This window comes from Acanthopagrus latus, chromosome 15, assembly GCF_904848185.1.
Source record: "Acanthopagrus latus isolate v.2019 chromosome 15, fAcaLat1.1, whole genome shotgun sequence".
NCBI lineage: Eukaryota > Metazoa > Chordata > Actinopteri > Spariformes > Sparidae > Acanthopagrus > Acanthopagrus latus.
This window is the reverse complement of record NC_051053.1, coordinates 18630629-18648137: the sequence shown is the minus strand read 5'-3', so window position 1 is coordinate 18648137 and position 17509 is coordinate 18630629. Positions and strand designations below refer to the sequence as shown.

At 43.9% G+C, this 17509-nt stretch overlaps 1 protein-coding gene and 1 long non-coding RNA gene across 2 annotated transcripts; one reads left to right on the top strand and one right to left on the bottom strand.

The window, feature by feature from the left end:
- Nucleotides 1–939: 939 nt before the first annotated feature.
- On the bottom strand, nt 940–9074 carry LOC119034110. Its single transcript, XR_005079471.1, has 3 exons — nt 8844–9074; nt 8455–8582; nt 940–7248 (listed from the first exon to the last, which is right to left on the bottom strand). It is a non-coding gene; the product is annotated as an uncharacterized LOC119034110 (long non-coding RNA).
- A 2682-nt stretch (nt 9075–11756) lies between these two features.
- six3a (SIX homeobox 3a) lies at nt 11757–16757 on the top strand. The gene is made up of 2 exons (XM_037124841.1): nt 11757–12916; nt 15054–16757. Exons 1-2 carry the CDS (start codon nt 12225–12227, stop codon nt 15244–15246), a joined length of 885 nt encoding a protein of 294 aa, XP_036980736.1. The 5' UTR covers nt 11757–12224; the 3' UTR covers nt 15247–16757.
- The last annotated feature ends 752 nt before the right edge of the window (nt 16758–17509 follow it).

Sequence of the window (17509 nt, the reverse complement as noted above, 5' to 3'; positions counted from 1 at the left end):
GGCTGGACGAGGCAGGTTTAAACGCAGGCCTCAGTGGTTTCAGCAGTGTGTGTATGAGCCCCATGTGTATGAAAACATTATGGTTTCAGTGGCAGGGAGTGGGTGTGCGTAGTGAGCGTATCTAACTCGATACAAACTACTGATACTGGAAGCCAAAGCGGCTGGATGTGCTGCAAAAACACCTCCACCACAAAGCGACCAGGAAACACTAATGTTTTAATCAACCCGCACGACGAGATGCAAGTGTGGAAAAGCGAACCGACGCGTCTGACTCGATGAACAGAAGTCTAAAAACGGCACTTCAGACTTCTTTCTTCTGTCACATCAAGTGACAGCTTTTGTTGGATTACTGAACGAGGACTGTCCCACAAATAAAGTGCTTTTCAATAACATAACAGAAATATTTGTTAAAGACTGAAGAAACCAACAAAATGTGACTTTACTGGAGAAAGATGGTTGATCAGGCTGCTCGGCTCGGACTTCTATTCTCCACTGAGCTGCATTTTGTCGCCTAATACTTATTTCATTGATTGATTTGATATCGATTAATTCATTATCAGGGATTAATGACAGCTGTGACGAATGTTAACAATTACGAATACTAATACTACTAATACTACTACTACTACTACTACTAATAATAATAATAATAATAATAATAATAAAACCTATTATCAATAGGTTTCTTTTCTCATTAATATTATTTTACAGCATTATTATCCCTCATGGCATAATTCATCTTTTGACCGATCGTTGCTTCTGATTCCTATTTTCATTCATTAAAACGACACAAACAGCAGCCCACAGTGTCGCGTGGGTCAAACTGCTGTTGACTTGTTGCACCTTCCCTCTCCTCTCCTTGCACCTGTGCATCAGCTCAGCCTCACCCCTCCCTCCCTGCTCTCCCTCCCTCCCTCCCTCCCCCCACGCTCTCCCAGACGTCCGCTATTGATCCGTGGAGACGCGTGACATAAATCAGATTTGATGGGCGCTGCTCACCCGCGAGTAACCGGCTCCTCGGCCGCCGCCGCATCCCTCCGTTATTATCCTGTAAGATAATATCTGCCACGGGACGGCGTAGCCCGCCTCTGATTGGCTCTCGAGGCGAAGCCGCTGTGACGTATGCCGCGTCTAAAAAAAACGCACCTTAGATGATGCAAAACAGCCATTAATGAGCTCACCTGAGCCAATCGGTTGCCTAGCAACCACGCTACGTAGCTACTATACCAAAAAATCAGCCAAATACTAATATTATATTTTATTTTTTTCATTTTTTTGGACGGTTTTATGAAAGCAACGACCCAACACGCCACCTTTGATAGATGTTAAACAATGTTAGCACTTTATTCAGAGGATATATTTATATCATATATTACGCCTATAGACTCAGACGGTATAATAAGAGAGAATTAGCGATTCAGTTCAGGTGGATGTTAGGCCTGAAAAAGCCGAGCAGCAAACCAACCCTGACAGGTTTTCGGGTCGCCCAAAGGAATAAAAGCATACAGATATGAATCTGAAAATTGAGGCAATTTAATGTGGAGATCGTATGTGGACAGAGAAGATGGATACGTAATAATTCTCATGCGGATATTAGCTGATCACCTCTGTTACCTAGTGAGTTATCACTTTTTCCAGCACATGTCGCTCAGCATCATTGGCTACACAGAGACACGTGTAAAATTCTGCGATCCAACTCTTGTAATATTTTGAACCAGAATCAGCAGCAGCCATTTTCAACTGCAGCTGCTGATGGAGAGCGAAGTTGTAACCTATTTTTAAAGAACTTATTATTATTTTTATTATTATTCTTTTTTAAAAAACAAACAAAACAACAATTTATGCTTTAAAAAGTAATGGGGAGATGTTTCAAGTGTGAATGACACCTGTATATTCAAACAATTAAAAAAATAATAATAATAATAAAATAAACATACCAAAGGTTCAGATTTGTATTAAAAAGTCTCTTAAAGGTGCACTGTGTGTTTTTTTGAGGGCGAAACTCTCAAATCTTCAGTGATTGACTTTCATGCTTTAACAAACTAAACGAACAAACTCTCCTTCGTTGTCACGACTGAATAAACGAAGAGAAAAAACTGATCTGAAACGACCACACAGTTTCGTTTTACTTTGTTTATACTTTATTGAAATATATATATATATATTTTTAAAAATCTACTCTTATTTACTCTCAAAATAGCTTGTTCATGCAGTTATGGAAATAATTAATATAATAAACGGAGTTTGTATTATTATCTCATCAATACTCACATAAATACTACTTTTCAGAGTTTTGAATTTCTTTCCAGAAAACTAAACTAATGTTGAAAATAACACCAGGTTGAAGAAAGGTGTTCTGGGACTTTTTTTCCTCAGGTTCAAGGTTTCTTGCGGTCATTTTACATTAACTTTTTACAGACACCTGGAACTGTCAGGAGAACAGGTTTGTTTGTTTGTTTGTTTGTTTGTTTTTTGTAGTTTTATAAAGTGGCCACATCCGATTAAAAGTAATATCCTCGAGCTGGTGTCCAGGTGGCTCACCCTTAATTAGTCGGATAAAATCTCCACAAACTAAATTTTACCGCAGACTAAAAATGAGAGAAGCCGTGAGACAGTGATGGTGAGAATATAAGTAAAAAGCCTCACAGTAACTATGAACTGCTGCTGTGAGGAGCTGTGCAGATTGTCCAGCCAGCCTTTGTGCCCAGCTATTCTCTCTCTCTCTCTCTCTCTCCCTCTCTCTCTCTCTCTCTCTCTCTCTCTCTCTCTCCCTCTCTCTCTCTCTCTCCCTCTCTCTCTCTCTCTCTCTCTCTCTCTGACACACTGCCTTTCCTGCTCGCTCCGTGCACGAATTGTTCTCCCGAACAATGATCAGAGCCGAGCAGGGCCGGCGATCCCATGCGCACTGAGCGGATATGACATGGCCCACCTCTTTTACACTTCTTGCCCGTCTCAAACTTGACTTGGGGGTAAACGGGCGATCGAGTGGAGTAATGTCAAAAGCTGCAGTCAAGGAGGGAGAGAGAGAGAAAGAGGGAGAGAGAGAGAGAGGCTGTGACGTCGGTTTCGTTCATTTCGTGCCACGCCAAAACACCGCAACAAACAAAATGTGAGACAATGACAGGATCGTGTGTGACGCGGTGACTGTAACCTTCACACACACACACGCACACACACACTAAAAGAGAGGGGGTGGCACGATGACTCGATATGGATCTATAGATCACACACAGCAGTCGATCAGAAAATATAGCTTTAATGGAAGTGTTTACCGGCGGACAGAGATAGAGGCTGCTCGTGTTGTGGGTTAAATGCTTGTGGCAAACAGACACTGCAGGTGTCAACACGCTCTGACTGCAGCAGCTGTGTGTGTGTGTGTGTGTGTGTGTGTGTGTGTGTGTGTGTGTGTGTGTGTGTGTGTGTGTGTGTGTGTGTGTGTGACCGAATCATGTAGCTTGGAAAAGTCCAGCTGGGACAGTTTGACGAGTGCACGTAAAATGTTGAATGTAGTTACTGTAGACTGTCAAAAATAATCTGCAGGAAAACTCATTTAAAAGTGTTTAACTGTTTTTTTAGAGGTGCACTTTGTAGTTCTGGGGAAGAATCAGAAGAGAAAGATCTTCACCGAATAAACTCAGTAATGAAACTCATGACTGGATGTCTGTCATGACTGGAACACAATGTCATACTGACATGTGGCGGACCCTGCCACCTTCCTGGCTTTAAACTGTGTTCTGGGAACTTTATTTTCCTCTAAGAACAGCTTGTTTATTCACTTATGGAAAAGATAAATATTTCTGAATTTGTGTTATGACCTCATTAATACTGTGAATTCTGAGTTTGAATTTTGTCTCCAAAACTAAACAGTGCCCCTTCAAGCTGTTCAATCTGGAAAGATGTATTCTATTTTAACTGAACTGAATCTGTCAAATGAACCGAGTAAAAGTGTTTCATTCCCCTCTAAAGTGTAGTGGTAGTGGTAATGGAGTATAAAGTAAACTGTACCTTAACACCTAACACAAGCGTGCTTGAGAGCATTTAATACTTTCTGATATCTTTCATCTTTATTTTTAAACACACAGGTGTGTCTGCCGGAGGAAGCGTGCAGACGGTTTACCTGAGCAAGAGCAGCCGTGCCACATTACAAGAAATATGAGAAGTTAGTCTTGAATTCAAATATGTACTTATTACAGAAGTAGTAACAGCAGAATGTAAAAGTAAAAGCACACATAACTGATAATGTGCCAACGGCTGTCATATGAATGTAGTGAGGTCAACACTACTATATTTCTCTCAGAAATGTTGTAGGATGGAAATATAAAGTGACATGAAATACTCAAGTAAATGTACTTAGTTACTTTCTCCTGGCATAGTGAGTTTATACAAGGATGGAACCGTTTAATCCTTCATAATATCATAATATTTATTTTAGATATATTTACTAGGCTGGAAGAAGCTTTTTACACAATTTACTTTATTAAAAGCAGCTTTGCTATGTTGGAAAAATACTCAGTTACGACTAAAAGTATTGCATCCAAAGTTGTAAGGCCGATTTAAATCAAGCCAGAGAGTACAATCAGCAAAATTATTGTTGTGCAAATATACATTTTGATGCATAAAAAGAGCATTTTCAATATTTTTGGTTGATCAAATCAAGTAAAAAGTACAACTTTACACTATCTGTACTGTTATAACATCTTATGATGAAAACATTTTGTATGTAAAATATTCATCTACAAGTTTTTAACTGTAGCTCTCAGATACAGGTAATCTGAAATGAAGTCAGATACAAGTAGATATCTCAATTTGAATGTAGAGTAAATGTACTTAGTTACTTTAGACAGAACGCTTTATAGAAGCCATTGTTAATAAATAGGACATTTTCTAGTTAATTAAACTTTTGTTAATAGTTATGTGAGTGTTTGACAGTTCAATGCTTTATCAATCACGTATTACATGTTCAGAAGCATCAGGTGCAACTTTATTCATGATTTATAAAGCATTTAATTCGTCGTTAACAGTCAAACTAAAGTTTAATTTGCTAAAAATGACCATGTTAAATGATGTTTATCGCTCTCCCCACCACAGCTGCACAGTTTGTCTTGTGTCTGTGTGTCAGCGGGGCTGTTTTCATCCACGCACAGCCTCATGATCTCCTCCACCCTATCACTCGCTTTAAATAAGCGGCTATTTCACTGCTGAAATGTTAAAATGAAAAGGGTCAGCTGTGGAGCACGTGGCCAGCCCAGCAGAGTCTGAACCCGGCGCTAAAAGCGGCTGCGTGGCCAAAGAGTTGCGCGGCCCCGGCTTGTATGCATGCGGTCTGTGGGCTCCGCGGCTCCCACATTAGTGGGCTCGGAGAGCGATATGTCAGCCGGGGTAATTACGGCTTGTCAGCCCCTGTGACACCGGGCTTACGGGGCATCTCCACAGCTCCTATCTGCATCTAAAGAGCCGGGGCGCTTAATCAGCCTTGACAGTCGATTCCAAAACAGTCACATCTTCCTGCAGAAGTTCTGTCATCATTTTGGGGCTGACGTAAACTGCGGCCATCATGTCAGCTCTCTAGAGGCCCAGAGTGCACTTTTTTTTTTTCTTTTTAGGCCCACACATGCAGATGAACGGTAAGTTACACAACGATTCTTCAAGGGGCTGGAAATAAACCGGAGCTGAGGATGTGGAGGAAGTCACTGGGGGAATGGAGGGAAGGTGAGCATCATATGTAAAGCTCGGGGCGATGCATCTGATACGCGCTCGTCGTGTTTACCGCCTCCGTCTCCAAAATGAGCCATCTACCTGGAAGAGTGAGCACACGGCCTCCCCCGGCGCTGCCGCTGCTGCTGCTGCTGCTCCGTGTCACGCCGCTGCGCCTCTTTAACGCGCGGGGACCAGGTTAAAGAGACGATATGAGGAGACGCACAGAGAGAGAGAGAGAGAGAGAGAGAGAGACTGGATGAGGGGCTGAGAGAGAGTTTCCACATATCAAGGACATGAAACCCTGTCACTGGGATGAGAAAGCGCCAAGGGTCGTGCGTGCATAGGTAGATTTATACTGGCAAAGGTAAATCCCATAAAGGTAGAATTAGGATGAAACGAAAATCGCAACCTGTCAAAATAAAAGGCTAGTAAAACATGTAAAAAGGCAGGGATAACGTTAAAATGAATTCAACGGGGCCATCAAATAATGAACCCACGTCCGATTTTACTTTCAGGCCCCTCGCAAAGTGCTGGTGGGAGCCACCTGTTTCGGAAATGGCGACGAGCGGGGAGGGAGCGAGCAGACGAGCCTAATTGATTTTTAAGTGGTGTCTCTGTGGGTTAGAGGAGTAAGAGGGGAGTCCACTTCAGGGATCCGCCAAACTCCTCCAGTTTGTACCTGAATTGAGGGGCAGTGATGTGTTGCTGATGCGGCTCAACAAGCCACACTGGGGGCCAGCCGAGGGGGCGGACGGACGGAGGGGCCGTGCAGCTCCGGTGGGTGGGTGGGTGGGTGGGGGGATGGAGGGTGATTATAAATGAACTTACTTCTGCAGAGGCAATAAGCTGACACGTCAAGCCTCATTCAGCAAACAATGGAAGACGTGTCAGCTCTGTGATACGGGCACGCAAACACAAAACTCACTCTTCTGATCACACCGTTGGTGATGATCAGACACCAAAGCTGGGACAACACAATTTCACTCCATAGTCCGTTCATTATAAATGTGTCATTGTGCCAGTCTTAATCAGATCTCCTGGGCTGCCATCATCACATTCCTATAAAGATAGGCTATATGCACCACCCACTTTCATTCTTCACACACACACACACACACACACACACACACACACACACACACACACACACACACACACACACACACACACACACACACACACACACACACACACACACACACACAGGCGTGCATGCATCATGGAGCCCAGACCTGCAGAGAAAAAGCAACGCTCCCTGAGTGAGCGGAAGAAAAAAAAAAGAGGGGGGAGAGAGGGAGGCCGGCTGCTCGCAGCTCCACTCTTCCAGGGTCTCACACACAAGATCCGGGCGCACGGCTCCATTGAGTACGAGGAGGCTTTTGCATGGAGGTTCATTAGAAGTAACGAGTTGACACAAGGTAAATCTTAATGTTGAGGCGCCTTTCTCTACCGGCCCGGGGAGGAGCCCTCATTAACTGTCGCTAACAACCCGTGTAAATACACTGATTGGACAGCTCCGATACAAGCTCCCAGCCCTGCCAGGAAGTCCCCCTAATGAGACCACACAATAAAAACAATAAAAGAAAGAAAGGAGGGAGAAGGAGAGAGACGGAGGGAGAGACAGAGAGAGGGAGAGGTGTTAAAAAACTTTTTGTAAGAAGCTTTGCTATTACATTTGGCGCCACATTTACCGATCGTGACCAAAACAAAACAAAACAAAAAACACAGAAAATTGTGCGTTTGTTTTGCCGTCGCGTTTGTCTATTTCTTTCATTACAAATTTGGCATTGTTGTGTTTGAGGGTTGACCTACTGCACCTGTGAAGTACTACGCTGGCAACGGTCTACTTAATTGTTTCGGCGCCTGAGTCCGATCAATCAATTAAATCAGCAAAACATGTCGTGCGTAATTTAAGGTTTTTAAGGGGAATAGTGAAATAAAATCGCCCCAGCAGCAGTGCGCAGGTTTTATTTGAGAGCGGGAGAGAATGCACTGCAAAAAATATCTAAAAACACTTCAATCATTATTTTTTACCACATTTTTTCCACAAACGGGGAAATTCTGCCGGTGCCAAAAAAGGCGATTCCGCGCATTTTACGCGTCGCAGAAAAAAAATGCAGAAACAAGGGACAGCATGTTGAAACAAAACCAGAATATGGCTTATCGACGTTTCTACAGCGCGGTCAAGAGAACTGCACTGATTTGAATTCGCTATGAATTGAGTTGTGGTGGAAACAGATGGAATTATTACGTCCCACTGCCAGATGTTTCTCGCAAGAAGCGCAGCCTGTGTTTTCTTCAAAAACTCAATGTGGCACTACGTATTGATATTTTTTACAGTGTACACACAGTGCAGAGTCTCCGCACCCTGACATGGACAACATGGGACGGAGGGGATTGTGCGCCCCGTCCCGACAGCGTCACACATCTGCTCTGCAGAGGCGCAGATCTGCGCGGTGCCCCGCGGATTAAATTTAAAAAAAAAAGAAGACAAATGCGGCAAAATTAAAAACGGACTTTCGAGATCTAAATTAAGAAATATGTGAGACGGTAATTATCTCGTTGATCAAACTAAAAAGGCCCGTATCGTTTCATATATATATATATATATATATATATATATATATATATATATATATATATATATATATATATATATATATATACAGTTACCGAACACTTAAATCATTCGTAGTTTTTCGAACATTACTGGCAACATCGTGGACGGAAAAGCGGCTGTGTTGAGACAGGACTTACAGGGACAGCGGCTGGACCTCCATCCTGATCTTTGGACAAGCTGACCGGTGAAATAGCGGAGAACCGCTGTCGCGTCCAGTCCGGAGCTCGGACGGTGACAGTCGGTGGACTGGAGCCTGCGAACAGTTCTGCAGGGGACGAAGAAGAGCAGGGACACAAACAGGAGCGAGAAGAAGAAAAAGGTAATTCCTGGTGAAAAAAAAATGAAATAAACACACCTGCAGCCTGTCCTTTCCACATCATTTAAAATAAAATGTCTTTCAATTCTCGACATTTAAAAATGATTAAAAGTTTGGAAATAAACGAGCGCGCGCAATACAGACAGGCATCAGAGTGAGAGCGGCATAACGAAAAAATTAAACGCCTGACTTTTTTTTTGCTGTACGTACCCGTCATCGCTCCAAACTCTCGTCCTCTGTTTTTTTTTTCTTTTTTTTCCGGTTGTTGTTGAGATGAATCCAGGATGGAGCAGCAGCCACATGAGCCTCTCTCCTGTCGTTGCCAGGGAGGGGTGTGCTGCCTTTTTCTGGCCAGCCTCTGCCGAACCGGGGTCAACGAGGGAGCAGAGAAAAAAATAAATAAATAAAAGAATAAAACAAGAACACCCTTTCTTTGGTGCCTTCTTTCTCTTTCCCCCTTTACCTTTTACAGTCAACACCTTTTTCTTTCTTTCTCTCATCCGGTCCCCCTTCTCTCTCTCTCTCTCTCTCTCTCTCTCTCTCTCTCTCTCTCTCTCTCTCTCTCTCTCTCTCTCTCTCTCGTACTCGTACATGACGTAACGTCAGCTTTGTTTATTTGCTGCCCTTATTGGAACAGAAAATAACTCACTAATTGGCAATTAACCAGTAATGTAACTCCAAAACGCGTTTTAGATTTTTGTTGCGCAGAACTTTTGGAACCGAGTTGGATTTGGATAAAACAACGAGAAGCAACTTTTTTAATTCACGCGAAAGTTTTGGGAACATAGTTTGACAGAGTGCCTTATAATCAATCAATCAATCAATCAATCAATCAATCAATCAGGACGGGATGAGAGAGGTGTCGGTGCAAAGCCTCCGTCTGCTCTGCCGGCGTGTTATCGGTGCTTTTAGCGCGCAGAGTGCTGTTTGTGTTGTCGTGTCTGGAGATTTAGGCTGTAAGTAAACGGAGAAGACGGTTAAATGCTCGCAGTGCATTCAGAGCGCTCCGTCCCCCGCTGCTCGGAACATTCAGCGAGCCCCCGGATAAACACACAATTAGGGCAGGTGAATAAACTTGTTTGGGGGGTGTTAATTACATGCTTAACGTAAACAAAAGCCATGTAAAAGAATGTGAATTACCAGTGGCTCTTTCCCCCTCAATCCCCATTCAGGTTTTACATTTCACCTCTAGTCTCTTCGAGGAGTGATTTCCGAACTGCCTGCGAGGGGCTCCTCCCAAACAAGGCTCCCTCCAAAACATAATGCTGGATAATACCTGCAGCCTCGTCCTGAATGGCGATCGCCTAAATTGATGCGCCAGGTAAGGAGGCTTTGCATATTCGGAGGAGAGCTGCTAAGCCTGCACTCTCAACTTAATGCCGGGGTCGAGACAGAGAGAGAGAGAGAGAGAGAGAGGGAGGGAGAGAGGGAGGGAGAGAGAGGAGGGGAGAGGGTGGTGGTAGGCTAGGAGGTTAGTTTTAACACCAGCATGAAAATACCAGCCTTTACTTCCAGTCCACAGAGCTTTCCAACGGGACCAATTCAAGTGCCACTTGGAATTAGTTCTCCTGAGGTTCGTATCGCAGCGCAGCGGACAGGTTTGATCCCATATACACCCCCCACCCACCCCCACCCCCTCACATGCGCGCGCACGCACACACCCCTAAAAGAAAACGCCTGACCCTGCAACAAGATCATCACAAGCCGTGCTCCGCATCACATCAACGCAACCTACAGGCGCTCGCACAACACGCACATGCAAGAATTAAAAGTACCCCCTCCATAAAAAAAAAAATATGCCGGCGCGTAAAAGCGCGCAAACGTGCGTAATTTGCACGCTCGCTCGCGCAGTTACTAAAGTATACGTCGGGTAAGGTGCAACGGTGACCGGGAACAGGTGACCACACATGAACGTCCAGCTGGTTTTACTCACTGTCCCTCCACGCTTGAAGTCGGTGGTCTATCTGGCCAGCGCCGGAGAATGTGTAAATCTGAGAGAGGGAAGGAAAAGTTTTGAATTCCTGAATGATTTTGTAGAAAGGCGGCTTAGGATCATTATGTCAGCTTTATTGAGGGCGGATTAAGCGGAGTCTAGATGCTACGCCTTGTACACGGCCCTTTCACAATGTGAGCACTGTTCGTGTTAGAGTGAACTCACACTATTTTAACACCCTATAAGCCCTGTCTAAATATGAAGCCGTTTTAGCCATAAACATGAAAATCACACCGCCGTGGCTACTGCTATAAGCCGAGTCCTGTGACTGGATGTGGACATTGATCATGTCCTTACCACTAGATCAAATACATGAAAACTGCTTTTATGTCCCCAAGGAGCTTTCATGTTGCCATTTGATTGTAATTCCAGTGCTAGTGGTATTATTCAGAGGTCAGGACTATCACAGAGACCCGTGTTAAACTGGTGGCATTAAAGGGCGACGCCATTGGCAAATTAGTTTTCGAACTGAAACGCCATGACCTTTGTTTAATGAACACAACGCTGCGCATCGATATTCATTTGGAACAATAAATTCTGTTGGCCGAGGAGGAGGCAGCGGGCAGGGGGCCAGGGCTGCGCCCAGCGTCCCGCAGGCGAGGCCGGGGACGGCAGGAGGGGGAGCGCGGCATCACAGCGCAGCTACACCCGGACCGGCACCCACCAAACACAGAGTGACCGCACCGCAGCCGAGCCGAGGAAAGTCACGCTCGGACGGCGTCAGAAAAATTGCCAACGTGCAATTTTGTCAAAAGCATCGACCGGTCCGGGGGCAGAAGCCAGAAGATTATAGGACTGTGTCATAATGTGATCTTTTAGAAAACAGGAAAATGGAAAGTGATAACATATATGAAAAGAAAAAACAGAAAGAAAAAAAACGTACACCCTGACGCCTTCCTATCTCTCGCACGGAAATGAATGGACTGATTCAAAAAAAAGAAAAAAAAAGAAAAAAAAAGAAGAAGAGATTAAAAAAAGTAGCTACTACAAGAAAAACTGTACGAGAATGATGTGCAAATTGACTCGCTTCAATTCAAAACGTGTATTCCGGAGTTGCAGTCATTGGTTGTCCATTTGTCACCCTTTTAAAGCTCCCTCTGCCTCCCTCCCTCCCTCCCCGTCTCTGCTAAGCATCTCTAGTCTACATATCTTCTTTAGCTTTAACGAGCCTCGTTAAGATCGCAATAATATTCCACCCTCTAATTGCTCATTCCATTCAGCAGATAGGCGAGCATTGGCTTGTGCCTGATGCGCGCGGTGCGGTGGGAGGGTTGCTGTGGAGATCGGAGACTCTGATAACCCCCCGTGCGTGCTGCACAAGTGGTGAAAGCCTCGCGCTACGTACTGGCTAATGATTGGCACGCTTGACAGTGATTGGCAGGGCTGCCATGACAACGCTACAACGACACCAAGAAGACCAATAGAAAAGGGAAACAAAATGTTTCAATGCTACACTCAACGGCGGATTTAGGGGGGAGATATTATGAGGCTGGTGTCATTAGGCGATAGCCATTGAATCATTCAATCTTTTTACTTGCCGTGTTTTTTCGGTTTTTTCCCTTTTCTCGATAATTTTCTTTCTCTCTCAGGTCATTTCCATGGTTTTCAGATCCCCCTTAGAGCTTTATCCCTCCCATTTCTTCCTGCCAAACTTCGCTGATCGCCCTCTGCTCCTGGCGAACAGCGCTCCCACCACCAGGTCTCCAGAAGACTTGTCCATGTTTCAACTACCGACCCTCAACTTCTCCCCGGAGCAGGTGGCGAGCGTCTGCGAGACGCTGGAGGAGACCGGGGACATCGAACGGCTGGGCCGCTTCCTCTGGTCCCTGCCTGTGGCTCCGGGAGCGTGCGAGGCGATCAACAAGCACGAGTCCATCCTGCGCGCCCGGGCCGTGGTGGCGTTCCACACGGGGAATTTCAGAGACCTTTACCACATCCTGGAGAACCACAAGTTCACCAAGGACTCGCACGGCAAACTGCAGGCCATGTGGCTGGAAGCGCACTACCAGGAGGCCGAGAAGCTCCGCGGTCGCCCCCTCGGACCGGTCGATAAGTACCGGGTGCGGAAGAAGTTTCCGCTGCCTCGGACCATCTGGGACGGCGAGCAGAAGACGCACTGTTTCAAAGAGCGGACACGGAGCCTGCTGCGGGAGTGGTACCTACAGGACCCATATCCAAATCCCAGCAAGAAAAGGGAACTGGCTCAAGCCACTGGACTCACTCCCACACAGGTCGGAAACTGGTTTAAAAACCGGAGGCAACGAGACAGAGCCGCGGCGGCCAAAAACAGGTTGGTGATTTATGCCCTCACGCTCGAAAAACACGAGAATGTTTGAAAGTTTGCCGTGAAACACGCGAATGCAGAGGGAAAGAAGAGGTCTGATTTAAAACTGTAGTTGTGTTTCACGGACGGAGGCTGTCTAGGAAAAAAGACGAGTGTGTCTGGCAGGGGGAGGGAGCAGGCTGCGGCGACATTTTTGTTATGAAGTGAAAACAGAATGAACATCGAAAAGACCCCAGAAGCTGCTGTAAATGTCTAAAAATATCGCTTTTAGAAAATATAAGACTATATTTTTATCGTTTAGAGGAGCTGCTCGGAACACTGCCGGCTGGCGTGTGTATTTTATTTTGAAGGGATTTCGAACAAAAATACAGAATGACCAGATTACGAAAAACACAACTAATGTTTAATTTAAGTTGTCTGCTGATATAAGATGAATTAAAAATAATATTACAATCACGAGCCGGATTGCTGTTAAAGTGAAGGGGCGATTATTGCGCAGTTATTAAACAGAAAACAGCTTGTTTATGTTTTTTATTTCCGTAAAAGTGGAATAAATCACAAAAACAGCTCCAATTAAATATCTACGCATTACCTCACCTCGCATATTTACAGCATCGCCACTACATCTGTAATTTTACTCTAAACAGCTTTAGGTATTAATTTTAACCAGTTAAACGCACAAAAATAAAAGCACAGGGCGAGTCGTAAAATCTATTTAGACTAAACTTTGTTCCCCTTCTCTGCCTTTTTTAAAAACACATCTAAAATTGTCCTGTTTTTACCAATAATTTAAAAAAAAAAAACACTTTTCACGCTTCTTCCATAAAAAAGCTGGTGTGATGATTTATTGAAGCTACAGCAGCGTGCAGCTGCTCCGCGTATCCTGCACCGCTTCATCATTCTAACATCACATGTTAGTCGTCACTGTGGTACAGGGATCATCTCGGAGGATAATGGAGATATTATCGATATTACTGGCCTAAAGACACATATAAAAATAATAATAATAATAATAATAAAAAACCGAGCACGCGTATTAAAAAAAAATAAATCGTGTGTGGACGGTACAGTGGGCTGTGTTCATAACATTAAGTGTGGTATCACTCCGGCGAAATGCTGTAATTGATTAGAAAATACCTCGGAGGACGACTAAGCCATATGAACCCTATTCTAATCTTTCTGCTAAATGAAGAGATATATTTCCAGGCTGACATTATCCCGCCGCGGTGCGGTTATTATCATGAGTGGATTGGAGATAAACATTTAGGATGATTGGAGTAACCTGGATCTCCACGTCACTCATTCACAACACGTCCACCTCCACCAGACTGAAATACATCTGTGGCACAGATATTTTGCAACTGGACAAAGGCCTAAATATATAAATATATATATTTATATTATTTGTATTTTTTATTTATTTATTTATTATACATCATATTGTTTGTCCAGGACGCTGCAGAGTGCAGCGGGGGGCTCTGTGAGATAAACGAGCCAGCCATTAGGAGAGATAGTACATGCAGAGCACATGCACTTAAAAATGAAACAAGCCACAAAGTGTTGTTGTTGCAAAGACTTCCATCAAACTGCTTTTTTTATATATATATAAAAGGGAGCACGCACACACACACACACACACACACACACACACACACACACACACACACACACACACAGAGCTGGATTTACAGATTATATTCTTCTCCCTGCGATGTGACACGACATTTAAATCCCAGACGCGCGTTGCCTACTTTTTTCCTGCAGGAATCAAATATATATATATATATAAAAAACCAAACACACACACACACACACACACACACACACACACACACACACACACACAAAAAGGAGAACCCATCACATTTCTCCCAACATTTGGTAGTCTAAATAGTGCTGTGTTTTGTCCCCCTGAAAAGCTGGGCTATTTGATAAAAGCATGCATGCATGGCTGGGGCCGGCAGGGGGAAAGAAAAGGCGAGTTTGAACCCCTATTTTGCAGGAGGAGGAGGGGAAAGGGGGACATTCTCAGGTCTAATTGCCATTTCTCTCATTTTTTTTCTTCTTCTTCTAAACCCCCCTCCTCCTCCTCCTCCACCTCCTCCTTCTCTCTCCCCTCTCCTCGCTTCTTTTCTTCTCCCAGGCTCCAGCACCAAGCAATAGGACCGAGCGGTATGAGGTCCCTCTCGGAGGCCGGTCTCACCCCTCACAGCTCGGCGGAGTCGCCTTCGACCGCGGCCAGTCCCACCACCAGCGTTTCCAGTATGACAGAGAGAGTTGATACCGGGACGTCTATCCTGTCCGTCACATCCAGTGACTCGGAGTGCGATGTATGATACGGAGGGGAGGAGAGAAAAAAAAAGAGAAACACACAAAAACAAACAAAAAGAGAAATATTTACAGGGAAAATGGACCTGAGAGGAAGAGAGAAAAAAAAGACTTATGAAATATCTCGGATGAAAAAAAAGGACCGATTGATATAAATATTAAAATAAAAAAGAGATAAAAGCACGTCGTTTTTTTTTTTTTTTATTAAAAGCGCTTTCAAAGGACCCACGCCTCCCCTTTCCTCTCCATACCCCCACACCACCACCACCACCACCACCACCGCCACCAACACCACCACCACTACTACTAGACTACTTGCATGATGTCTTATTTTTTTAATTTTTAATTTTGTAATCAGGGGAAAACGAAAAAAAAAATATCCTGAGTGCAAGATTTTCTCCATCAGGAACATCGATCAGAGGGAATAAACACAGATCGTCTCGGTTGTCTTCGTCGCTTTTTCTTTTTTGTTTTTTTTCCCCCTCGCCCCCAATCTCCATTTTTTTTAGTCCAAGTGATGATGATGATGATGATGATGATGATGATGATGATGTGATGATGATGCCGCCATGCAGACACAAGATGCAATCCTGTTTTTTTGTTTTTGTTTTGTTTTGTTTTTTTTTTTACTTTGTGTTCATCAGACAATCATTTTTAAGTCGTAAAGCACCTTTTTTTGAGAAAAGTAACACTTCTGTCACTGCCTGTGTGGGGTAAACATGGTCAAACATACAAAAAACAGAAAAAAAGGAGAAAAAAAGACGAACGGGATCGTTTATGACTGTATCAGATTTTTATTTTTATTTTCAAAATTTTATATTGAATTATGTATATCTCAAATAATGCGATCATTCTCCCGGTCTTGTAATATACGTGTAGAAATATGCCTGTACATAATTATTGCTCTCTCTCTCTCTCTCTCTCTCTCTCTCTCTCTCTCTCTCTCTCTCTCTCTCTCCTCCCCCTCTCACCGTCTCATCCTCTTTTTCTATCCCCCCTCCCTCACTTTTTTCTTGACTTTTGGTGTTCCTACATAAAATATTTGTCAAAACTTACAACTCAAGTGCTCTAGGCGTTTTTGTTGCTTTGTTTTGTTTTGCTGGTTGGGGGGGATTTGATGGTGATGGTGATGATGATGATGATGATGCTGGTCGTGATGATGATGATGATGATGATGATGATGATGATGGTGACTTTATGTTTGGCCGGTCACACTTATGCAAAAAAAACAAACAAAAAAAACAACAAGAACAAAAAAGACGCAAAGAGGAAAGATATGTGAAAGTGGAATAGCTTGTTGTTGCCCACGTTTATCCAAGTCTGCAGGCTGCCTCCCCTCCTCCTCCTCCTCCTCCCTTCCTCCCTCACCCCCCCCCCCCTCCCTCCTCTCCTGCCCGCCCCAGGGTCGCTCCGAAGCGCTTATTTACATTAGCCTACCCAATGTTTCTTTCTTTGCGTGGTTATTATGTTAATGTACCATACATTTCTAAATCAAATACAGTATTCAATTTGCTATACCTCTTTCTGCATGGTGTCCTGTCTTCTCCATCCGACTGCGGATAAGGACGCTGATAAGTGGCTTAAACATGTTCCTATTGGCTCGTTATTGGCATTTAATGCTCGCCGTGGCTTCTTCCCGGAAGCGGTTCACTTAGAAAAAAAAAAAAAAATCAGTTTCGGTTTTTATTTCCGGATTTGACGTACTTATTTATGTTGTTGTGAAAGTGTTTGGTTCTTGGAGGAAAAACTAGAGCTGTGTTTAAAAATGATTTCGCACTTTACCCATTTTTTTTCTGTGTTAATGTAGGTAGAAAAATCGCCCTATATGACTGCCTCTGTATACTGCACACATTCTGGCAAACGTCAACGTCATGCAGCACTTAAAAATGTGAGTGCTATTTCCCCTTTTGTTTACCGTTGCTAGTGAATACAGAAATTAAGTAAACGCGCCATTAAATGGGCTAATCACGATGGGACTCCTCCCCTGTCCCAATCTCCCATTGTGGCCCGCTGAAAAGAGCTTTTCTTCCTCGGACGAGAACCATTTCCCCCCTCCAAAAAAAAAATAAAAAAAAAAAAAAAAAGCTTTCTCTCCTGCAGTCCCTTTCCATCTAAATCCCCAACCAATTACGCTGCAGACTAGGGCAGATTTGCTATAGGACACTGTTGCAGGAGCTATAGTTTTTTTGGGGGGGGGCGCGGGGATGGAAACACAAGATTTTCTGCTTCCTTAAAAAAAAAAAAAAAAAAAAAAAAAAAAAAAGCAGCGCT